General features: G+C 41.1%; 1 protein-coding gene across 2 annotated transcripts; it reads left to right on the top strand.

Moving 5' to 3' along the window:
- Positions 1-3,963: 3,963 nt before the first annotated feature.
- Positions 3,964-10,657, top strand: tmem230a (transmembrane protein 230a). 2 transcript variants are annotated; one of them, XM_072659360.1, is made up of 4 exons: positions 3,964-4,017; positions 6,181-6,285; positions 8,045-8,167; positions 9,695-10,657. In XM_072659360.1, the coding sequence occupies exons 2-4, from the start codon at positions 6,184-6,186 to the stop codon at positions 9,833-9,835; spliced, it is 366 nt and encodes a 121-aa protein (XP_072515461.1). In that variant the 5' UTR covers positions 3,964-4,017; positions 6,181-6,183; the 3' UTR covers positions 9,836-10,657. The 2 variants fall into 2 exon arrangements, with proteins under 2 accessions (XP_072515461.1, XP_072515460.1); XM_072659359.1 differs by lacking the exon at positions 3,964-4,017 and adding an exon at positions 4,240-4,445.
- The last annotated feature ends 14,223 nt before the right edge of the window (positions 10,658-24,880 follow it).

Below are 24,880 nucleotides of genomic sequence, written 5' to 3'. Positions count from 1 at the left end.
TTGTCAACTTAGTTGGCTGGAAGGGGAAGATAAGCCTCGCTAATTTCCACACCATTATAAGTCGCGTTAATTCACTCAATCAGACGCGCTAGTGTTTGAAAGTCGGAGTGAGAAAAGTTTCAGGCTTGTTTGACTGACACACATTCTGCCATCTATACAGTCCTGAACGGGTCCCCAATCCCTGCTCCGATATTCGAAGGGGCCTGATTTTGAGTGAACGTGGGACAGCAAGTTTCGTTATGACCAGGGACCAACTGGAGAGAGATGTGTGGAGCAGGGGGAACACAGTTTAAGATAAGGAAATCTAAATCTTAAAATGTATAATAATAATAAATTATAATAATAATAATTCTATATATTATATTATATTCTGGGTCTATTAAGCTAATTATTAGAAGACTCATGTGCCAAAAATGTGTCTGCTCTAAAAGCCATCATTAAAAGCAGAAATGAGATACGTCATATAAGTCCATCAGGTCCTGGACAGGTCCTGATGGATGCGTTGGGTGCAGTAGCTGCTCGATCTTCCTTTAAATCAACCTGCAGAGGTGCCTACTACTCCAACAGTGTGTAAACTGTCCAAAAGTATCTGGACACTCCTTCTAATGACTGAATTTGCCTGCTGGCAGGCGTGCGACCATTGTGGCCTGCCTTAAAACTGACATCCTAGATATAATGACCAGATATAATGACCGCACATGCCAAGCCCAATGCAGACCGTCATTTCAGGCAGGCATCACCACGTACACAGCATGTCTTCAGCATGTTTCTGGACACCTCTTCTAATGAATGCACTCAGCTACTTTAAGTTGCACCCACTGCAAATAATAATAATAATAATAATAATAATAATAATAATAATAATTATATATTATATTATATTCTGGGTCTATTAAGCTAGTGGTTACCAACCGGAAGCCAAAGACCACGTTTCCCCTCCTTTCTTGTAGCAACAGGTTTTAAAAATGATGAGATATGTGTTGGTGAGGAGGCGGGGGTAAAATAGCCTTGAGCCCCCAAAATAGCCTGGGCCCCGCCCTAACGTCCCACACCTGGAGCCGATTCAGGCACCGTGCTCCTGGCAGTGCTTAAAAGGCCCACCCAGGAGAGGCGTTTGAGAGGAACACGGAGGTGAACACACAGGCCTAAAAGCCCCAGGTCAAAAGGTCACTCAACACCTGGGCCTGCGTTGTCTCTGTGCTGAGTGAACTACTAAGACACTGTGACCACGCCCTTTCTTTGAGGGTTGTACCACAGGTATTATCCCAAAGTGATTAATTACTAATGAATAGATGTGCTAATTTATTAAAGCTATGCAAGTAATTGATACAACTCAAGTCACAGTTGGTCAAAGTGATCAAAATCACTTTGATCAACTGTGCTAGGCCAGGCTATTACTCCTTGCTGGCTAGCAGCTAACGCTAGCGCAAGTGTAGATATGGCAGCAAGTGTGTGACTTTGGAGAGCTAGGAGTTGGGCAGAGGTGGCTCAGCGTTTAAAGCTTCAGGCTATTTTGATGATGACATCACAGGGTTGTGGGTTCGATACTCAGGCTCGGCAAGCTGCCACTGTTGGGCCCTTGAGCAAGGCCCTTTACCCTCTCTCTCTGCTTCCCGAGTGCTGAAATTGGCTGCCCATTGCTCTGGGTGGGTGTGTCTCACTCACCCACCCAGAGCAATGTAGGGATAGACCCCCTCACAGTGCAGGGATAGATACATGCACCTTAAGCTTTAGCTAGCTATGTTATATATGGCTGTAACAGTTAGTGGAGCAGGTGTGTGGCTGGCTAGCTAACATAGGCTAATCTACACTGGCACAAATCGGGTAACAACGCCAGATAATAAAAGCAGAGCTCATCATCAGTGGGTTGCATTCTGAGGTATCTGTGGTTCCATAAATACTGTAGAGCTCTGGATAATGTAGGATGTAAGGTACAGGCCCTTTAAAGAAATGGGGTTTGGTGGTCTTTCCCACTCAAAAGTAGAAAACGCTCACCGGTAGTTACGGTACCTTCACTCCCCAAACGCCTCCCATTGCTTTGACCACCAACGCACCCATGAGGCTGCAGAACTGATGCAGTGCTGTTACCATAGCCGCTGATCTTCTGCCGGGGGGCTTCATTATGTACTCTAATGGCGGAGGTAAATTGGTGAGCTGTGAAATGGCTTTCCATTCTCTCCGTCTTCTCTCATAGATATTGAAGCACATTGCGATCTGAGGTGGAGGGGAAATGTTTGGAGCCACGAGAGACTGATAAGAAACCTCTGCAACTAGAATCCATTCGCAGCTTCTCTGAATAACAATGAGGTCTGCGAGTGCCATTGAAATTTTGGTGAGTGGGGATTTAATGGGATGTAACTCCATAATTATTTTGAGCTGCAGACAAAATTCAGACGCAACTCAGACATTGATGGGAAAGGAGTAAAACTGTGTGTATGGCAGATGTCTTTAGTAGTAAATACGACACCTCAGGCGTAAAGGCCTTTATACTTCAAAAGAGTCCTTAAAAAGCAACCCTTTATTGTCTATTTTCATAGACACTCATCAGCCATAACATTATCGCCACCCTGAGTAGGTCCATCTTGGGGAGGTCTGTGATTAGTCAAGCCATCGGACTCCAGAAGACCTCTGAAGGTGTCCTGTGGTATCTGCCACCAAGAAATGAACAGTTCAGTTGTGAGGTGGGGCCTTCATGAGTTGCTTAACTGAGCCTTGCCCCAGTTCGCCAGCTGTCCTTTCTTGGACTGCTTGTGGAAAGCACTGGCACCTACATACCAGAGACATGCCTGATGTTTTGGAGATGTTCTGACCCAGTTGTCTAGCTATCACAGTTTTGGCCCTTGTTCAGATGTCTCAGATTCTTATGCTTGACCATTTCCCTGCTGTTAATGCATCAAGCTGTGGTTGGTGTGCCGCAACAGATAACACCTCTACCTGCCTGTGAGCTACCACACCACGTGGGAGACCAGGGTTCGATTCCCGGTCTGGGTGGCTATGCTGCGCTACACCAATAAGAGTCCTTGGGCAAGACTCCTAACACTACATTGGCCCACCTCTGTAATACGAGTAACCTTGTAAGTTGCTCTGGATAAGAGCGTCTGCTAAATGCCATAAATGTAAATGTAAATCAACTACAAGAACTGACTGACCACTTACTGACCACTATTGCCACCCCTTGACAGGAGCCACATGACCATGAAGATGATCAATGTTATTGACTTATTATACTGTTATTAAAGCAATAAACCTGGCAGACCCCTAGATCCCATATGAATCAACACAGGGGCAGTGGTGGCTGAGCGGATTGAGCTCCGGGCTGTTGATGACAGGTTGTGGGTTCGATCCCCAGGCTCGGCAAGCTGCCACTGTTTTGCATTCCCTTGAGCAAGGCCCTTTACCCTCTCTGCTCCCCGGGCGCTGGAGTTGGCTGCCCACCACTCTGGGTGTGTGTGTTCTCATTGCCCCTAGTTCACTTGTGTGTGTGTGTGTGTGTTCACACAGATGGGTCAAATGCAGAGGACATTAATACTTTTTTACTTGTACTTCTTACCTTAATAATTTACACAGCAGGTGGGAACAAATGATTTATTGTACATTACATTATGTTATTAATAATAAACTTATTATTAACTTATTATCAGCAATTTTTACACAACATACCTTCAGAAATGTACTAATAAAGGTAATAATAATATATATATAATATTAATAATAATATAATATAATAATATTACATATACTATTATTATACATATAATATTATTAATAATAATATTAATGTACAGCAAATAAAATATTTAGACATTTCTCATTTAGACTTTATTGGACGAAACCTTAATAAGCTTTATAAAAAAGGAGTGGTTTTAAACGTTATAAACTTAGAATAAATATGTAATTAAATATATAATTTAATTTATTTATTTTATTTGACAGATGTCCTTCACTGACGTCATTACCGTCGTCACCAGCGCGCGTCGGCGAGAAGCCGGAAGTAAACAATGTAGCGCGCAGCAGTGAGTAAGTAGCCTGTTAGCTTAGCCGGCTGTTCGTGATGTTGGCTGTGTTTGCTGTGTTTGACAGGCCGGCGACAGCACTGCCACTCTCACAAACACATGCAGTGACCGCATCTGCGTGTTTAATGCCGTAATTACCCTGTCCTCCCCTCGGCTTAGCTCCAGCGGTGGCTCTGGGTAAATCAGCTAGCTAGCATTAGCCACAGTGCTAACTGGCTATCTGTCCTGGGGCAGACTGGCTGGTCTGATGAAGGGGCTTCAGGACTGAGTAAACTCTGAGTTCAGCAGAGAGCTGCCTGAGCTGCCTGAGCTGCCAGAGCTGTCTGAGCTGTCTGCTGTCTGAGAGAGTCACTCATTATAGCCGGATCTGATCTCAACTTCCAGAACTGCTGTTAAACTGCTTCCCCTCCTAAATCCGGAGGAACTGACTGGGTTAATGAGATATAACATGTTTGGGTTATGTTTAGGGGCTCTCACCACTAAAGTATTAATGTGAAAAAATCATATTTAAGGGCTTAAATTGTTCCCTTAATTTAATAATTTACCTGAGTTTCTAAGTTTAGAGGAGGCACTTCAGTTCATTTGAGAAGATGGTTTATTAAATATAGGGATCAGATTGTTAAATATAGGGATCGGATTGTTAAATTGAGGGGCTGGTTAATTAAATTAAGGGATCAGATTGTTAAATATAGGGATCAGATTGTTAAATATAGGGATCGGATTGTTAAATTGAGGGGCTGGTTAATTAAATTAAGGGATCAGATTGTTAAATATAGGGATCAGATTGTTAAATATAGGGATCGGATTGTTAAATTGAGGGGCTGGTTAATTAAATTGAGGGATCAGATTGTTAAATATAGGGATCGGATTGTTAAATTGAGGGGCTGGTTAATTAAATTGAGGGATCAGATTGTTAAATTAAGGGATCAGATTGTTAAATTAAGGGATCAGATTGTTAAATTGAGGGATCAGATAGTTAAATTAAGGGATCAGATTGTTAAATTGAGGGATCAGATAGTTAAATTGAGGGATCAGATTGTTAAAATGAGGGATCGGATTGTTAAATCGAGGGGCTGGTTAATTAAATTGAGGGATCAGATAGTTAAATATAGGGATCGGATTGTTAAATTGAGGGGCTGGTTAATTAAATTGAGGGATCAGATTGTTAAATTGAGGGATCAGATAGTTAAATTAAGGGATCAGATTGTTAAATTGAGGGATCAGATTGTTAAATTAAGGGATCAGATTGTTAAATTGAGGGATCAGATAGTTAAATTAAGGGATCGGATTGTTAAATTGAGGGATCGGATTGTTAAATTAAGGGATCAGATTGTTAAATTGAGGGATCGGATTGTTAAATTGAGGGGCTGGTTAATTAAATTGAGGGATCAGATTGTTAAAATGAGGGATCAGATTGTTAAATATAGGGATCAGATTGTTAAATTGAGGGGCTGGTTAATTAAATTGAGGGATCAGATAGTTAAATTAAGGGATCAGATTGTTAAAATGAGGGATCAGATTGTTAAAATGAGGGATCAGATTGTTAAATATAGGGATCGGATTGTTAAATTGAGGGGCTGGTTAATTAAATTGAGGGATCAGATTGTTAAATTGAGGGATCAGATAGTTAAATTAAGGGATCAGATTGTTAAATTGAGGGATCAGATTGTTAAATTGAGGGATCAGATAGTTAAATTGAGGGATCAGATTGTTAAATTGAGGGATCAGATAGTTAAATTGAGGGATCAGATTGTTAAAATGAGGGATCGGATTGTTAAATTGAGGGGCTGGTTAATTAAATTGAAGGATCAGATAGTTAGATTTGGGGATCAGATTGTAAAATTGAGGGGCTGGTTTATTAAATTAAGGGATCAGATTGTTAAATTAAGAGGATGGTTTAAGTATCTATATTTTTCTACTTTTATACTTTAGGGGGTCTGTACTGTAATATCCTGCAGTAAAACTGCTAGCAGAGGAGGCTAGCACAGTCTAAAGGCACTTCAGTACTAGTGTAGTTACACACACACACACACGTGTTGTAATAATATAATGAATATAAAAACAAAAATGAAAGTAGATTCTTTTTTAATATAGTGCCGTTTAAGTACTACATACTTGATCAGTAGTTTCAGTCTAACAATAAATGCTCTGTACTCTGTAACATCAGATCATGATGCCCACTCGGAGCGGCACAGCTGGAGGGGGAACCCCAAACAACAAAGTGAAGTATTCCAGGCTAGCGGACAGTGATGAGGGTTACATCGACCTACAGGTGAGGAAGACCGAAGTCATGTTCACATGTCAAACCTTTATTTACTCTTAGAAGTATTATGTTATTAGAGTTGTTTAGCTGTACTTTTTAAATGTAATTAATGTCTCATTACATGAATTACATCTATAAACTATATTCTCTGCAACTGATAGTCTGATAATCTACCTGCAAACTCGAATGGAGTATTGAGTCAGTGTTGAAAATTTTCACTATTAAAGCACTTCTCAATTGAATTAAATGATAATTAGTGATGTCCCGATCAAGGTTTTTTACACCCCCCCCCGATCCAATCCGAGTCTCTTAATGCTGACTAGCATCAGATTCCAGTCCCACAATTTAGGTAATATGCTGCAGCTCTCTGCTGCAGCAAACCTTATTATTATATTATATAGTATATGTGGCAAAACCTTAAGTTGAAGGTTCTTCACACTCACAAATTTCTCACAAAGCTCTTTTTAAAAACATATTTCTTTAGGAACAAATAGTGGTTCTTTCTTCATCACCCAAATAATAAGTTCTAGCTCCTGTTTTTGTAATTCTATTTTTTTTTAAATTAAACACAATTAACAAATGTGGTGCATATGTACATACTAAAACACACTGTACAAATACCAATCCTTTAATAATAATAAAGTGAAATATAAAGATATACAAATCTCCTAGTTCTAGTCTTATAATCATGCTGTTAGTTAGAAGTGAGATGATCCATGAAATAATCCCAAATTCTCAGTTCCACAGGCCCTCATATAACATAACCTCATATCACGTGGTCTCACTCATTAGGATTTTCCACTCTTGGAGTTTTGGACATGTGAATGATTTCCAGTGTCTTAATATAACTCTGGCGACTGAGGTTACCCCCCGTTTGTTGTGTTGTTCCGTATGCGTTTTGTTAAAGGTGGGGTTTCTGTTTTATCTCCCGAAAGACGTAAATGGGGAGACACCGGCAGGGATACTCCTGCCCATGTCTCCAAACATTCCTACACACAGTGCCAAAATGGTTTAACCATGTGGCATATCCATATGAGACACTTCTAGCTGGAGTTTTTAATAGGGATGCGCAGAGACCACTTTTTCTTGATAGTGGATAGATCGCTATAAGTCCTGATATTTATAGAGTTCCACTTTTTATAGAATGTACTTTTTTATATTTTATCCCAAATAAGATCTAATAAGCTTGAAAGAACAGTGTTTACTGGTTTCAGTTTCAGAGCTGAAAAAGTAAAAATTGCCACAATGCAGAAACACATGCAGGTAGGGAAGCAGAATCTGGCTAAACTTCACCAAACAGCTTTTTACAGAAAGTGCTTCTGCAGTGATTTCACATTCAGGTTCTTGTCTCTCTGTAAAAAGCTACTAAACCTAAGTGAGTTTCCTTTAAACAAGCTGTTGAAACTCAACTTCTGGTTTCAGAACCAAAAAAAACACCACATGGAGACAAAAAGTGCTGTAAAAGTTCATTAAATGTCTGTTTAATGGTAATAACTATTCACAGTATGCAAAAAGAAATGTTCTATGTGGAAAAAAGAAATGTAGGGCGTCAGTAAGCTTCATGGTATCGATGCTCTCCTTTGCTGATACCGATACTGTGTGTAAGTGCCAGTATCGGCGCTGATACAGATGTCAGGTTTGTCGCTCAAACAATGCAACTGTATTGAAAGGCTATTTTGCATGATGCCCATTGTCACGTTTTAGCATTGTATCCCAATGCTTTGACTGACTGCATGTCTCATAATTATTCTTGTTCATTGTCTCACAGTTCAAGAGGAGTCCTCCCAAAGTTCCATACAAAGCCATCGCACTGGCCACTTTCCTGTTCCTGGTCGGATCGTTACTGATTATTGTCGGGTCTTTGCTTTTGACTGGCTACATTTATGTTTCGGTAAGTTAATACACTAGTTAGGTCAGCGCCTCTTGCATCCAGTCATCCTCACCGTCCCATAAACACCCATTGGTCATCCTGCATTTGTGGGATTAGACTGGCACCAACTAATATAATCAGCTGAATTGAGCCGTTTATCATCAGCCTGTAGCACGTCTCAGCCTTTCTAACTTCGCAGTGTTGTGAGGATTCTTTGTTTGTTCCGTGTGGAATTAAATGGAATTAAATGGATTACATCTGATTTATTTATAACTCTACTCACAGCAATAAATCTTGCCATGGCCATAGTTTAATGTAATTCACTACCAGCTTTAGAATTTAAGGCTGAATAAATATCCAGCAACAATTTCAGTGTAGCGACTTCTAATAGTGTTACCATAACAAAAACCTAAAAAACCATAACAATATTGTTCTTATATTTTTAGTCTTTTTAGAGGCTTCCAAGTTTATTTTTTCCAATAAAGTATTTTAAAGTCTTATGGTTGGATATTCCTCACTTGACTACTGAAATAAGAGATGGTGAACGCTATATGTAATGTAAATATGCTTTAAGGACAAAAGTATTGGGACACCGTTTTCTCTATAACACGATTAAACCATAACACTAACACTAAATCCTCCACCTCTGTAACACGATTAAACTGTAACACTAACTAAATCCTCCACCTCTGTAATATAACACTAAATCCTCCACCTCTGTAACACGATTAAACTGTAACACTAACTGTAAATCCTCCACCTCTGTAACATGATTAAACTTTAACCTTAACTCTAAATACTCCACCTCTGTAACACTAACTCTAAATCCTCCACCTCTGTAACACGATTAAACTGTAACCTTAACTCTAAATCCTCCACCTCTGTAATATAACACTAAATCCTCCACCTCGGTAATATAACACTAAATCCTCCACCTCTGTAACATGATTAAACTGTAACACTAACTGTAAATCCTCCACCTCTGTAACATGATAAAACTTTAACCTTAACTCTAAATACTCCACCTCTGTAACACTAACTCTAAATCCTCCACCTCTGTAACACGATTAAACTGTAACCTTAACTCTAAATCCTCCACCTCTGTAATATAACACTAAATCCTCCACCTCGGTAATATAACACTAAATCCTCCACCTCTGTAACATGATTAAACTGTAACACTAACTGTAAATCCTCCACCTCTGTAACATGATTAAACTTTAACCTTAACTCTAAATACTCCACCTCTGTAACACTAACTCTAAATCCTCCACCTCTGTAACACGATTAAACTGTAACCTTAACTCTAAATCCTCCACCTCTGTAACACGATTAAACTGTAACCTTAACTCCAAATTCTCCACCTCTATAACACTAACTCTAAATCCTCCACCTCTGTAACACAAACCATAACGCTAACTCTAAATCCTCCACCTCTGTAACACAATTAAACCATAACACTAACTCTAAATCCTCCACCCCCGTAACAGGATTAAACTGTAACGTTAACACCACACCCTCCACCTCTTTGCTGCCTCTGTTCCTCAGAATCCAGATCGCACGATTCCGGTGCTCATCATCGGAGTCCTCATATTCCTGCCCGGCTTCTATCACTTGAGGATCGCCTACTACGCCTCCAAGGGTTACCGTGGTTACTCGTATGATGACATTCCAGACTTTGACGATTGACCGCACCGCAGGCTGACACGGCCAGCATGCTGACCTGTCGTCTGAGATCTCTGGACGCCCCCCGCTGTTTCCTTTGTGTCCTCATGGCCGAAGCTGCATGACATGCCTTTGTATTCTCTCGCTGTGTGAACCTTCAGTTTCTCTCCAGCGGGGAACCAGCAGCCAGCTGTGGATTGTCTGAGGTACAGCATGGGCCAGAGGGAAATGCACAGTGTATACGTTCTACGTTTGTTTCTTGTACCAAAGTCTGAACATACCTCTGTGTCATGCAGAATAGAGTATTTATGTAGCACTGCATACAAAAAGCCAAAAAGTAATGGTAGCTTTGCTCTAGTGCGGTGTTTTACTGTGCTTTATGTGACCGTCTGTATATAGCTGTATAGCTGTAAGGAACTATATACAAATATATTTGCAGGAATGAATCATATGACATTTTTATGATGTTATTACTCCAGTGAGTTGGAAAAGGATAAAGCTACGTAGTTTTATTTGCTGGCTTAAGGATTGCGTGAAGTTCTTTTAAGCATATCTGAGAGCGTCGAGGGTCAGTGTTTATATTAATAGTTATGGTGCATGGATAACTAAAAGGATGGGGCTGTCATGATTAGCAAGAGATTAAATGTTTGCCTTCTCGGTGGGTTGGCAGTGAATAGGTGGCACTTTGCATGATAACAGTGCATTACATTCTCTTGCTGTTTCCTCGTTACAGTAAGAAACACAATCATATATGCATTTATGTGCATTTTCTCCTCAGTGTTCTTATATTTTTAGTCTTTTTAGAGGCTTCCAAGTTTATTTTTTCCAATAAAGTATTTTAAAGTCTTATGGTTGGATATTCCTCACTTGACTACTGAAATAAGAGATGGTGAATGCTGCATGTAATATGACAAAAGTATTGGGACACCATTTGCTCTTTCATTGTTTCTTCTGAAATCAAGTGAATTAAGAGGTTCAGTGCTTTTTTTTCAGAACAGCGAATTTGTTTCAGCTATCAGCCATGAGCTAAAATACACTGATCGGCCATAACATTAACACCACCTCAAAACAGATCCTGCCCAGCGACGCATGAACTCCACAAGACCTCTGTAAGGCGTCTTGCGGTATCTGGCACCAAACTGTTGCAGTGAGCCTGAATCCTGTCGTCGGTTCACCGGTCGTCCTTTCTAGGTGGGTAGGTACTGACCAGTGCATACCGGGAAACACCCCACAAGACCTGCCTGATGTTTTGGAGGTGTCCTGACCCCCTGATCGTCTAGCCATCACAGTCTGGCCCTTGTCAGACTGGCTCAGATTCTTACGCTCGCCCATTTTTCTTCACCTTTAGGAACCGACTGTTGAACCACCTGCTGCCCAGTATATCCACCCCTTGACAGATGAAGCCACTGTTGATGAAGATAATCAGTGTTTTCAGGTCACCAGTCAGTGGTACTAATGTTATGGCTGATCAGTGTAGACTACAACGGAACAGAGGTAAAGGTTTCAGTGTGAATATAAATATAGTTTGAGCACATCGTTGTCTCCAGTCTTTTAATGTTTTGATTGAACTCGGGTTCAGAATTCCTTCATTATAAAACTCCAGCAGGTAGACACTGCCCTCTACTGGAACCTAGTGGAAGCATGCATGTGTGTGTGTGTGTGTGTGATAAAACCATTGCAGTATCTGCTGTTTATATATGGAAAGGTGCTTATGTCTATGAGACCCCCACACTAAAACAGGGCTCCTCCCCAGCATTCACGGCCTTGAACAAGGCCCCAATTGCCCTGGGTGTGTGTTCTTAGTGCCCTAATTACTAGTGTGCACTTAGCATGATGCCTGTGGCCTCCTTGGGCTGTGAATTGGCAACACTGCAACACTATATGTCCAAATGTTTGTGGACACCCCTTCAACTGCTACTTTAGCTTGCACCCATTGCTGACACAGATATGCAAATGCACACACACACAGCTTGTCTAGTCCCTGTAGCAAAGTACTGCCAATAGAATAGGACTCTAGAGCAGATAAGCATGAACCTATCGGCACCATGCTGCCTAATGCCAGGCGTGGGCTAGTAGAGGGGTATTGAGCTGTGAGCTTTGAGCTGTGGAGCAGTGGAAGAGCTGTGTCCTCTGGAATGATTTTTTTTCTAGGTTTGTATCACCTATTATGTTTGGGATGAGGGAGACATCCAACATCTTGACCTCACTAATGCTTGTCGCTGAATGCAGTCAAATCCTCACAGCTATTAAATAAAAATCTAGTAGAAAGCCTTTTATTTTCCCTGGCCAGTAGAGACAGTTACTCCAACAAAAAGCTGGATTAACACTTTTAACACCCTTGATTTCGGAAGAAGCTGTGAATGAGCAGGCGTCCCAATACTTTTGTCTATTAATTAAAAATTGCTAATCATAATAACACCACTAATGAAGGCCTGATTAGTATTGCTAATGATACTGATTCTGTCCACAGCTGATTCAGACATCTCCCGGTCCTGGAAAATGCAGAATTGGTGCATGGCCTAGAAAGCATAGGCTGGTTACATGAGCCATTGGACTGCGAGTGACTTTTCCAGCAAATCACTTCATCTGATGTTATTAATGATATTTGATTGTTTGCCATTTGCCCTTAATCCCTGCTGTGATTTACTAGGACCTCCTCGATAAACAGTGGTGGAATCGGGGACAAAGTACGGCGTGAGCAACAGGCGGTGGCCATAAACATGCCGGAGAGAGACGAACACACCTGCTTTGTGTTTGAGAAAAGGTGCGGAAGTGAAACGTGAGAGTCCACAGCTCGGATGGGACCAGGAGCTTTCTAGAGGGGTGGGAACATCTCCAAAGCATTGGGCAGATCTTATTTGGTGTTCGTGGTATGCAGTGGTCAGTACCTACCAAAAGTGCTCCAAGAAAGGACAATGGTGCCCAAGGCTCCTTGATGCTCATGGAGGCCCCACCTCATGACCTACGGGGCTTACAGCATGCCTTCAGAGGTCTTGTCCACACCTCGAGTCCATACATCAACGGGTCAGATCCCTTATAATGGAACAAGGGGTGCCTGCACAATATTAGACAGATGGTTTTAATGTTATGGCTGATCAGGTTGTCTTCCGTGTCCAAATGTTTGTGGACACCTATTCTAATAAAGGCATTCAGCTCATTTAAACTGTACCCTCTGCAGACACAAATGTGGAAATGCACGTGCACAGCTTGTCTAGTCCCTGTAGAGAAGTATTGCCAATAGAATAGGACTGTCTGGAGCAGATTAACCTGATGGACCTGTTGGCATCATGCTGCCTAATGCCAGGCGTGGGCTAGAGGGGTATAACCCCCCCCCCCCAGCATTGAAATTGAAGAACTGTGCTCTCTGGAATGATGGTGGTGGTGATGCTCCAACCAATACTTTTGGGATGAGTTGAGGATGATGAGGTGGGGTGGTGATCACCATCCAACTTCCTGGCCTCTCACATTCTTGTCGCTGAATGCAATCAAATTCTCACAGCAATGTTTGCTCTGAAAACTAGTAGACAGCCGCCTTCTCTGGACAGTAGAGACAGCTGCTCCAACAAAAGCAGGATCAGCTCTATTTTAATAGCCTTGATTTCAGAAGAAAAGAATGAGCAGGTGTCCGAATACTTTTGTCCACATATAGTGAGAGAGAGAGAGAGAGAGGGAGAGAGAAAAGGGGGGGGGGGGTCCTGCAAGACACATGGGACATGACACGTCACGTCACAACAAACCCTAGTGCGCTCATGCGTGTGCACGCGTGCGCGTTCACGGTGAAGAGGAGGAGGAGAGAGCGAGTGAGTGAGCGAGCGAGAGAGAGAGAGAGAGAGAGAGAGAGAGCGAGCGCGCACTGGCTGAGGACTCGAGCTGCCTCAAACTACAGAAAGTTGCGCTTCAGACGCAGCGAGTGTGTGTAGGTGTGTGTAAGTGTGTGTAAGTGTGTGTAGGTGTGTGTAGGTGTGTGTGTGTGTGTGAGGGGGCAGCGGGACTTCTGCTGGATAAACTCGGGGTGGAAGAGCTGGACCAGGACTCCTCTGGGAAGCTCGGTGTGATCAGGAGATCAGCTCAGCCTGTGGATTACAGCCGGCCTTCAGTTCTACACCTGTACACAAGCTCGAGGGTCGCTCTGAGGGTCGCTCTCACACGCACGTGAGTGTACGAGCAGCGCGCAGGTGTTTGCATGGTGACCTGCAGCGCTGAGCTTAGCGTCTAACTGCTGCTTGAGGAGTGGGTGATATGATGGTGTGTCAGCAGGACCGTAATTGAGTACATTGCAGGTAATCAGTACTTTAGATACTTTCAGAACACTGAACAACACAACTGCATGACTGATGTACTATATATATATATATATATATATATATATATAAATATCTTTATATATCTATATATCTATATCTGTATAAATATCTTTATATATCTATATATCTCTATATATCCCTATATCTATATCTATTTATCTATATCTATATCTATATATCTATATCTATTTATCTATATATATAATTATCTTTATATATCTATATCTATATATCTATATCTATTTATCTCTATATCTATATCTATTTATCTCTATATATATATATCTAAATATCTTTATATATCTATATCTATATCTGTATAAATATCTTTATATATCTATATCTATATATCTATATCTATATATCTCTATATCTATTTATCTATATATATATATCTTTATCTATATATCTCTATATATCTATATATCTCTATATATCTATATATCTATATCTATATATCTCTATATCTCTATATCTATATATCTATATCTCTATATCTATATCTATTTATCTATATCTATCTATCTATCTATCTATCTATATATATCTATATCTATATATATATATCTATATACATCTATCTATCTATCTATCTATATATATATATATATATATATATATATATATATATATATATATATACACAAAGAGAGAGAGAGAGAGAGAGCCTTTAAACAAAATGCAGTGCATAGTAACAGGTAGCTATGCCATGTGTTATGCCAGGTAGCTATGCTATGCATTATGCCATTATATATATATATATATATATATATATATATATATATATATATATATATATATATATGCATAATGCATATAATATGAATGGATGAGTATAAACTGCAGTAAGATGAACAGGTGTATGTGAATGTGAGGGGATGGATATAAATAAACTACAGTAAGAAGAACAAGTGTGTGTGTGTATATATATATATAATTTACTTACTCTCTATATAATGCTACAATACATGAACATTGCTAGTAACTACCTGTTACTATGCACTACCTGCTGTTGTGTATCTATATATATATATAAACTTTGTCAGCAATTTCAGAACATTTCTATTGGTCTGTTCATCATGAAATTAGGAAAAAATCAACTGCCCGGTTCAGATACTGTCAAAAAGTGACAAAAGACAGAAAATAAGATACAAGGTTTGTGTGTAACATCAATGATATATATACCCCTATTATTCCTCATTATTCCCCTATTATGGGTGGCCTGTTTAAAACATAGCTTTGCTGTTTTAACCATTCCAATTTGTTCTCAAGCCACAAAACTAAAGCTAACTATTGTGATAGTCTGACTGGAGTATCATCTAATAGCAATACAGTACCCAAATCAGAATATCTCATTTTCCTTGATTGGCTGAATTAGAGGAGTTTGATGTAGTGCAGGTACGTGAGCTCCATCCCGTCCCGTCCCGACAGTCACTGTATGCAAGTTAAGCTCAGTTTCAAGCCATTGTTTCAGTGAAGTCACAAAAACCAACCTGTTCAGCTTACTGCAGTTTAGCTCCACCCATTCACACTGAAGCTACAAGGAGTGTTTCAGCCAGGACAGATTTTTGAATGAGGCCTAAAGAGGACAACCAATCAGGACAAAGTTTATTTATATATCATTTTTCAATGGAAGTCAATGGAAAAATATTTTTTCCAGGCCCTTTTGGAGCATTTCCGTTGGTCCGTGCATCATGAACTTTGGACACAATGTAAATGTGTCCAAGATAATGTTAAAAAGTGAAAAACAAAAATGGATATATGCTGTTTGTTGGATTGTGTCGTTATCTCGTGGTATAAAAAGCAGCATATTTGAATGTATGGGGTAAATAGAAGTTGGAAATGGTCAACTAGAAATTGATTGCAACTGTTTTTGGTTCATAATCCCAAACCAAAAAATGGACTAGATGGAAAAAAATGCTAAACACAAGACAAATGTTGGATGTGGGCCCTTTGAGCTCTTTGAGCTCTTTTTCATTGATACTATTCACCTAGGATGAGCATCTACAAGCAGGCTATCAGGGTCAAACTGCTCAAACATCCCGCCCAGCGTATTCTGCTGACATCAACCCCCATACCATCTATACAGAGATGCCATCTATAGTGAGAAACATCATGTCTCAGGAAAATATCTTCAAGTATTTCAAGTGTCATGATCTTATCTTCATCAGATCACCTACCCTGACTATATCCAGAGCTCTCTGACCTTCTGAATAGAGCTTACTTTTGCTTTGGCCTGTTAGAGAACACCAGCTCTGGGCAGAATGCAGGTGGGGGCTGTATGGTATCAGATGGTGGTGACTTCAAACTGGGTAACGTAACATTCAGGGAAGTGCCAAAACTGTGGATCTTCTCAACTGAATGGGCCTCACACCAAAAAGCAGATTATAGTAGGCCTGCCTTTGCCAGTCTGGCTAAAAGGTGGCAAAGTAGATTATGTCAAAAGTGTGTATTTATATGTGTGTGTGTGTGTGTGTGTTAGTATATGGATATAGACAGAATAGAGAGGTAAATGGGTGTGAGTATAGAGTATGAGCATGGTTAGGATGAGGGGTTGATGTGAGGTGTTAATGGCACTGTTGAAAAACACCATCTGGTCCAAAGTCCAGTCAATACTGGGGTTTTTAAAGCACTCCTTGAAAAGCCAGGATCATTCCAGTGTGCTGGAACATCCTAAAGCAGCTTATATCAGTTTTGCTTTCTCTCAGGGTTCAGGGTTAGCGTCCAGGTCGTGACCGTCTGCTCTGTGTGATAAAGACATTTCAGTTATTTTCATGTTTGACTGACCGTTTAGCATATTAGCATTAGCGTTTGCCTCTGCCTTGGAATCATCAAGTCTCATGCTTTACCCACAGTCAGAATACTCCTTCTACTACACTACCATCAATTTTAAACAGAAATATATATTGACAAAAGTATTGGGACGCCTGCTTATTCATTGTTTCTTCTGAAATCGAGGGTATTAAAAAAAGTTGATCCTGCTTTTGTTGGAGTAACTGTCTCTACTGTCCAGGAAAGAAGGATTTCTACTAGATTTCTGAAGAAGCACTGCTGTGAGGTTTTGATTGCATTCAGCAACCAATAAGAGAGTTAGTGAGGTCAGGATGTTGGATGATTTCATTCAGAGATTCGGGCCTGAGCCTTTTTTTGAGCAAGCCTGGCAAGAAAAACTCCCTCAGAATGAGAGAAAGAAAACTTGAGATGATCCTACACCCCCCACCTACACCCCCAACGCTCCAACCCATTTTGAAAGTATTGGATGGAGCATCGTCCATCATTCCACAGCTCAGTGCTGAGAGGCTTTATACCCCTCTAGCCCACACCTGGCATTAACGTGGTGCATGTATATCTCCATAGACTAGACAAGCTGTGGTCAGCAATGTGTGCAACTTAAAGTAGCTGACAGCATTTATTAGTAAAGGCCAATTTAATATAATTTAATATAATGTTTATCATTCTAGTGTTTCACTTTTTGGCACCCTGGTCAAATTACATGTGTTGAATTACTATGTGCTGTGTGTATAAACATCTAGTGCTGCTTGTGCAAAAGTAAACGCACATTGTGTATCTCAAGTTGTATTTTTGACCCAATATTTTTCGTAAATAAAACTAAATAAATACTAATAATTAATAAATTAAAATGTTAATCAAATTAACTTAGTTAATTAACTTAGCAAATTAGTAAATAAATGTTTATATGTAAGTTTACTTCTTGTAGGGGAATTATACACTTATTGACACTGAGAAAATCAACTAAATGACCAGGGCCAAACCCAAACCTTTGCAGAAGCTGTCAGTGGAGGTCCTAGACTTCTTGAACTGGGTATGGGGGGACTTCAAAATGCATACTTCATTATGCATTGTGGACGATAAGAGACAAACGTCAAGGTTCAGATATAACTTACTTACTTACTTATCATATTTATACATTTTCTCATTTACATTTAACTGTTAATTTTCTGTGTTCTGTAGATTCTCATATTTCATACAAACCACAGTGACACATCGCTTAAACGGGTCCGACTGGAATATGTGTTTTTACACTGCTGTGCCGCTTTGTCGCTGTGTGTTTGCAAAGGTGAGGTGACTCACGCCTCATTTAGCGGGGCCGTAGGAAAGGCCGAGCTTGTTGTCACAGGGGCACTGGCCTCCCTGGCCTCCCTGGCCTCCCTGACCTCCCCCTCTAGAACCACCCCTGAATACTCTGAAGAAGTGTGTTGTTGAGAGTGAGCTTTACACACACACACACACACTACGTTTCTGTGCTCTATGATGATCAATTTATCATTATTTACCATATTAGAGAAAGTTAAATGAGGTTTAATGGTGTTTAATGACCTTTTTAATTTCTTTATGTTTTATAATAATTTAAAAAAATTATAGAAAAAATGTAGAAATAATAATAATCTGAAAAATATGACGCAAACCATTCTTACGATTGCTTTATTTTAGCTCACATCTCTCGACAAAAGGGTGTGTTCTTGTGGAGCTACTTCACTCGCACATTTGAATCATGTAAATTTCAGGCACCATATAAGTGCAGGACAATTCATGCAAAAGACTCCCAGCCTTACTCTCGCTTTAATGACCAGAGAGACGGCAGCCCCCCAGCCCCCCCCAACACCCCCACTCCCCCTCCGCCCTCAGCGTCAGTGACCGGTCCTTCTCTCCAGGCTTTATCAGCTCACCTCAGCCAGGTCGCACTAAACAGGCCGACGTGACTCAAGAAACACAAGCATGCCCACATCCCACATTCCTCTTACCAAACACACCTTGTAACACACACACACACTCACACACACACACACACACATGCTCTCAGGCCAGTCACTTCCTTTAAGTGATAACAGCTTGCGGTCACCTGTGTAGTTTAGATGAGTAACCCGAGGAGGGTGAAAACTTGTGAGCTCACAACGGTTCCATTCAGTGGCGATTCATTAGGAATCGATTCAGTGCCTCATGAATCTTAGACCTCACCAAAGACTAGTAAGGCGTGACTGAAAAGGTGGCTGAGGTTGATACACTATATGGACAAAAGTATTGGGACACTTGCTTGTCCATTGCTTCTTCTGATATCAAGGGTATTAAAAAGAGTTTATCCGGCTTTTGTTGGCTTTTTTTGGAGTAGAGCATTGCTGTGAGGATTTGATTGAAAGCAGCGACAGAAGCATCAGTGAGGTTAGGATGTTGGATGACTCCCCAACTCATCCTAAAAGTACTGGATGGAGCTCCATCCATCATTCCAGAGAACACAGTTAGTTCCACTGCCCCACAGCTCAATGCTGGGGGACTGTATACCCCTCTATAGCCCACGCCTGGCATTAGGCAGTATGGTGCCAATAGGTTCATTTTTATCTGCTCTTATTCTGGTGCCACTTAAAGTAGCTGAATGCATTCATTAAAAGAGGTGTCCACAAATATTTGGACATAGAGTGTCTGTTGAAGACGGTGAACTGTGCTGCTCATGGCCATGAAGATGCTCATGGTCAGTATGTCCAGTGTTGTGTCCACTCCAGCCTCAGCCTTCTGTTTTTGGCGGACAGAAGTGGAACCTGACTTGGTCTTCTGCAGTTGTCGCCCATCCTCCTCAAGGTTGGACGTATTCTGTGAGGCTTCTCTGCTCTCCACAGTTGTAGAGAGTGGTTCTCCGAGCTACTGTAGCCTTTCTGTCGGCTCCAACCAGTCAGGCCATTCTCCGTTGATCGTTGACCAGAGACATTTTCAAACCCCTAGACCCCCAGGAGACGCCTGGAGAGCTTAAGCATACAACACAAGGTGACAAATGACTAGTTGTTTGCACAGAAGGTCTGGACTTTGGGGGGTAATCTCCCGGCCGCTGGTAGGATTTGCATGTGGGTGAAGTAGGGTTGCCACCTTTCAGAAAAATGAAACTAAGGGACGCCCACCACAGCTCCTCTGGGCCATGACCACCACGGGCCCGACTACAGATACTTTTAATCTCGGAAATGTAGATATATATTAATCAATAAATGTATTTATTGATTAACTATTATTCCATTAGTATGATTTGTTCTCTAAATGGCCATCGAAAATATTTATATTGGCTCATACAACTGAACATTAAATAAATGATCATTTATTCGACTTTAAAAACTCAACATCCTAAACAATCAATCAGACCACAACAGTCCACTAAAATAAGCTATGTCCATTTTTTTTTTACAACTTCCACTGACGCTGTCCAGCCAAGGATGTGCCTCTGCCCACTCGCGTCTGTATTGGACATTTATGGAAACACAGAAAACAAAATTGGTTCAATGATGGTCTTTGATGGTCAAGGTGGTTAAACTATAAGGGCTATTAGGAACTGGACGAACTGCTACCATTACAAACCACCGGTTCCCTGTAGGACATTTTAGATCCCATTTTAGAAAACCACCATCAAATACATCCCAGCTAACAGAGAACGTTATAAGAATGTTCAGAACGTTTTCTAAAAGCTTCCAGGAAGGTTACCCTGCCCAAAAATTTAAGACCAAGGCCAGCTTTTGCTGGTAGCTGGTATCAGATGGTCCATGATGGTCTTTGATGGTCAAGGTGGTTGAAAAGCTGGTGGTCATCCAGGTGAGCACTCTTAAAAATAAAGGTGCTACAAATGGTTCTTTGCCATTGTGATGCCATTGAAGAACCACTTTTGGTTCCATGAAGAACCTTTGTTAGGTTTGTCATAGATATGTGTGATAGAGTGTGAAGAACCTTGAAAAAACCCAAAAACCTGCTCTTGATGTAAAGGTTCTTCATCAGTTTAAAGGTCATATTGCAACAAGTGGTTCTTTATGGACCCAAAAGTGGTTCTTCTTTGGATTCTGTGTTTTACGGGACGGGTGGCAACCCTAGGTTGCAGTCTCTGCAGGTGGACGAAGGCGAAATCAAGGGGGAAATCAGTGAATCTCAGTGAATCTGATTGGAAATGTTATGTGGAATCTTCTTAGCAGGTCAGCATCGAACCCTCTTAGGAAAATGGCGCGTTAATATTCCTTCGATTGTGTTGCAGAGAGTGGACGATAAGTAATCTCCATCAGTAATCTCTGTTTCATGGGAAAGGCTATATCGAGGTTTCTTGTGTACATCTGCCTGTAGCATCTGTTTGGGCCACGAAAGGGCAAATCTTCCTGGCATGGCTTAGAAGGTAAATGGGTTAGCGTCGCTGGACCCTGCAAAATCAATGCTTTACCCATTTAGCTGATTAAATCTACGGTCCCGTCAGCAGTGAATCGGCCTCTGAACCCAGTGGGAGCTAACTGCCACCACACACCCGTCTGTTTCCACCTTTTCGGGAGCACATGCGGCTGGCGGCTGCAATGCTAACCCGCTCAGCATGCGCTAGCTTGTGTGTTTTTTCATGTTGACGGGTAAACGAAGAAATCCGCAGGTTGCCATGGAGAGACCACCTTCAGACGGCTTAGAGAAAGCATGCCGGTGTTTGCTTTGTCTTTTTTGTCTTGTGCAGCCTCTCTTTCAAGTCCCCCTCGTACTTAGCCTTTGTTTATTACTTTATTGATTTAGCGCCCTTTTGCTCCTCACAGCATTCCCTTCCGTACTCTCGCAAAGTTTGTTGTCTCCTAGATTGGAGAGCAAGGCCTCATCCGAGGTCAAAACGACCTCATAAAATTCTGTTATTAATGATTGACCTTTTCCCAAACAAATGGCTAATTATCGGTTAGGGCCACAGTAAGGCTAGTAGGCTAATCACAGCGTCCTTCAGTTGTGCCGTTCAGCCCAACTCTTAAGCCAACCTTTTCCACATTAGCATACAGTTGAAAGTGAAGGAAAGGAAAAGTTAGCCACTGAAGCTAATATACACATGGAATGGCTGCTAGATTTCACTCATTGTTAGCATTTCCCTTAAAGCCACACTGCTGAAACACTTTAGATCCCATTAGAAAACCACCATCAAATACATCCCAGCTAACAGAGAACGTTATAAGAATGTTCAGAACATTTTCTAAAAGCTTCCAGGAAGGTTACCCTGCCCAAAAATTTCAGACCAAGGCCAGCTTTTGCTGGTAGCTGGTATCAGATGGTCCATGGTGGTCTTTGATGGTCAAGGTGGTTGAAAAGCTGGTGGTCATCCAGGTGAACACTCTTAAAAACAAAGGTGCTACAAATGGTTCTTTGAGTGATGGCATTGAGGAACTACGTTTTGGTTCCGGAAAGAACCTTGTTTGTCATAGATATGTGTGATAGAACAATTTTGAAAGCAAAATTGGTTCAATACAGGACGCAACTTCCAAAGTGAAAGTCCAAATGTAAAAATCCCAATTTTAATTGTGAGAATAAACAAATAATCATTACTAAAATGTAAAACAAAATCAATAATATTCATTAAACACTCTAGAAACATCTGGAAAACTCTAGAAACATCTGGAAAAAACCATCTAAAAACCAAATGTCTCAAATAGTAGAAAGTTCTACACACTTCAGCTCATGACTACATAACTTACATCTCAGTTCCATCTAAGTCCATAATTACGGACTAATTACATATTGCATATTAGGCCTTTTTAATACACCAGACGTTTAAGGACGTTTATTGGAATGGGGTTAGTTCTTTACTGGTGCTGTTGCAGATGTTTCTATCTTCGAGACTTTTCCAGTTGAGGTCCACTGCACTGTTAATTATAGAACTCATTGTTGAGATGACCAAAGCTGCCATATAAACCCGTCTAACACACACACACACACACTAACACACACATGGTGCAACCTTTGTACCCAAAGGTTGTTAGGCAGCTTATGGGCTTGATCTTCCTCAGAACTCACCAAACAGGAAACGTTTGCTTGTAGGACTTTGGCCTTAAATGCTGCAGGAAACCCTATAAATCTGCAGGTAGCTGTAAGTGCAGTGGCCTTATCAGAGCTCCCAGTAAACCAGGAACGTTCAGGACCAGTCTTATAATGGTACTAAGGTCAGTCTGAAGGTATGGGTGTATCTGCAGGTCTAAAATAGTTTAAAAGTCCCAATTTAGGCCTAATTTTATACTACTGTGTTTATTTTACGAATTAATTCGAAGGCATTTTACCCATTTTACCCTGCTTATCTGGTCAATAACGGATTATTTGGTCTGTAAAACACTAATATTAGAATCAATTTTGTGGTTTTCCATCTCCAAAGTTCTCCAAAGTTCTCCTCCAACACCTGGTTTGGTGGTAAATCAGGGCTTAATGATGGTAAATGAGGTGAGCTGCTGCTGCTGCTGCTGATGATGATGATGAAGAAGGTAAACACATCCTCCACGCTGTGCTGGCTGGACTGGAGGGCGTCCAGGAGAACCCTGGAGGAACCGAGCTCTGTTCTTCAGACTAGCTCACCGACAAGATCTCACTACTTTCTTTCTTCAGAATGAGAAGCTCTTGTTTCTCCTTTTTACTGGATTTATGTTCACCTGCTTTATCTGTTCTGATTGGATCTAGAGCTTCTACAGTAAACTCTCTCACTGCTGAGGGAACTTCGGTTAAATACTGTGCTTAGGTGCCTAAAAGTTCTTTCCACCACTGAACTACTTTCGTTACACTTATGAGCTTTTCGCATTGAATGTGTGAGAAACAGGAACAAGCCCGGAGCCTGAATTTGTCCAATGGGTCCATTTCAGGAGCTGTTAAGAATAGGCCTCTCACTCTGTGTTCTTGGATAAATGCTAAAAGCACTAAGCCAGCATTAGCGCCGTGCAGTGTGACAGGGCTTGGGCTCAGGGATGTGTTTGGACAGCTAAAAGCAGCGTTAGGCGCGTGTTAAACTCATCCCGTACACGAGCCACGGTGTACCATGCCGGCCCTCCTGCAACGCAACCTACGGAAGCCTGCAAAGCCATTAAGGATTTAGAGATGGAGTCAGTCTATTTGAACCCCATGTTCATAAGCAGTCATACATAGAGGTATGGAATCATATGTATCCTGAGGCCTAATCAGCATATGCCCTCTGTTCAATTGCTTCTGCAAATTGTGTATAGATGGCTAAAAAGGAGGGGAGGGGGTTCTTTTAAGGGTTCTTTAATAAAGCCAGAACTATTTGAATGCTTGGTTCTGTGCCTGGTGTGTAAATTGGTCTTTTCAATGGTGTTAAACCGAATGTGGATGGTTCTTGTCCATTTATTTATGAACACTCCTTCTAACAAAGTCTTCCAGCTAGTTTAAGATGCACACATTGCTGTCACAGATGTGCAAATGCACACACACACACACAATAGCCTATAGACTAGGACTCTAATCAGAGCAGATGGACATAAACCTATTGGCACCATGCTGCCTAATGCCAGGCGTGGGCTAGTAGAGGGGTGTAAAGCCCCCCAGGATTGAGTTGTGGAGCAGTGGAAGAACTGTGTTCTCTGGAATGATGTCTCACAGCATCGCCTTCTTCTTCCCTGGACAGTAGAGACAGTTACTCCAACAAAAGCAGGATCAGCAGGCGTCCCAATACTTTTGTCATATGGTGGGTATAGTAGGGTGTAATATTTTCTGTTATATACGAGAGAAAAAGATGGTGTTATACATCACCCAAACGGGTTCTGCTATTGTCATAAGTCAGAGAACCCTTTTTTTCATAGATCCTTTTTGCTGGGAACGTAGCATTATTGGCTTAAACAGCTCAGAGTCGCTGGGCCTCACGTGCTGATCCCTACTTTCACCTGCCGAATCTTAGCAGCTTATGGTGTTCACTTTACAGTGCTTCCTTTTACCCTGGACTTAGCCTGGGGAGTTTGGATACGCAAATAGGCTTAACCTGGACTTTTATTACGAGTATTGC

This window comes from Salminus brasiliensis, chromosome 16 (genome assembly GCF_030463535.1).
Source record: "Salminus brasiliensis chromosome 16, fSalBra1.hap2, whole genome shotgun sequence".
NCBI lineage: Eukaryota > Metazoa > Chordata > Actinopteri > Characiformes > Bryconidae > Salminus > Salminus brasiliensis.
This window is presented reverse-complemented; position numbering and strand designations above follow the sequence as displayed.

Bases quoted from the DNA above. Each gene is read 5' to 3' on its own strand.
- tmem230a (XM_072659360.1), top strand. From the start codon at position 6,184: ATGATGCCCACTCGGAGCGGCACAGCTGGAGGGGGAACCCCAAACAAC. The intron at 6,286-8,044 runs GTGAGGAAGACC...ATTGTCTCACAG, and splicing joins AGGGTTACATCGACCTACAG to TTCAAGAGGAGTCCTCCCAA. The intron at 8,168-9,694 runs GTAAGTTAATAC...TCTGTTCCTCAG, and splicing joins CTGGCTACATTTATGTTTCG to AATCCAGATCGCACGATTCC.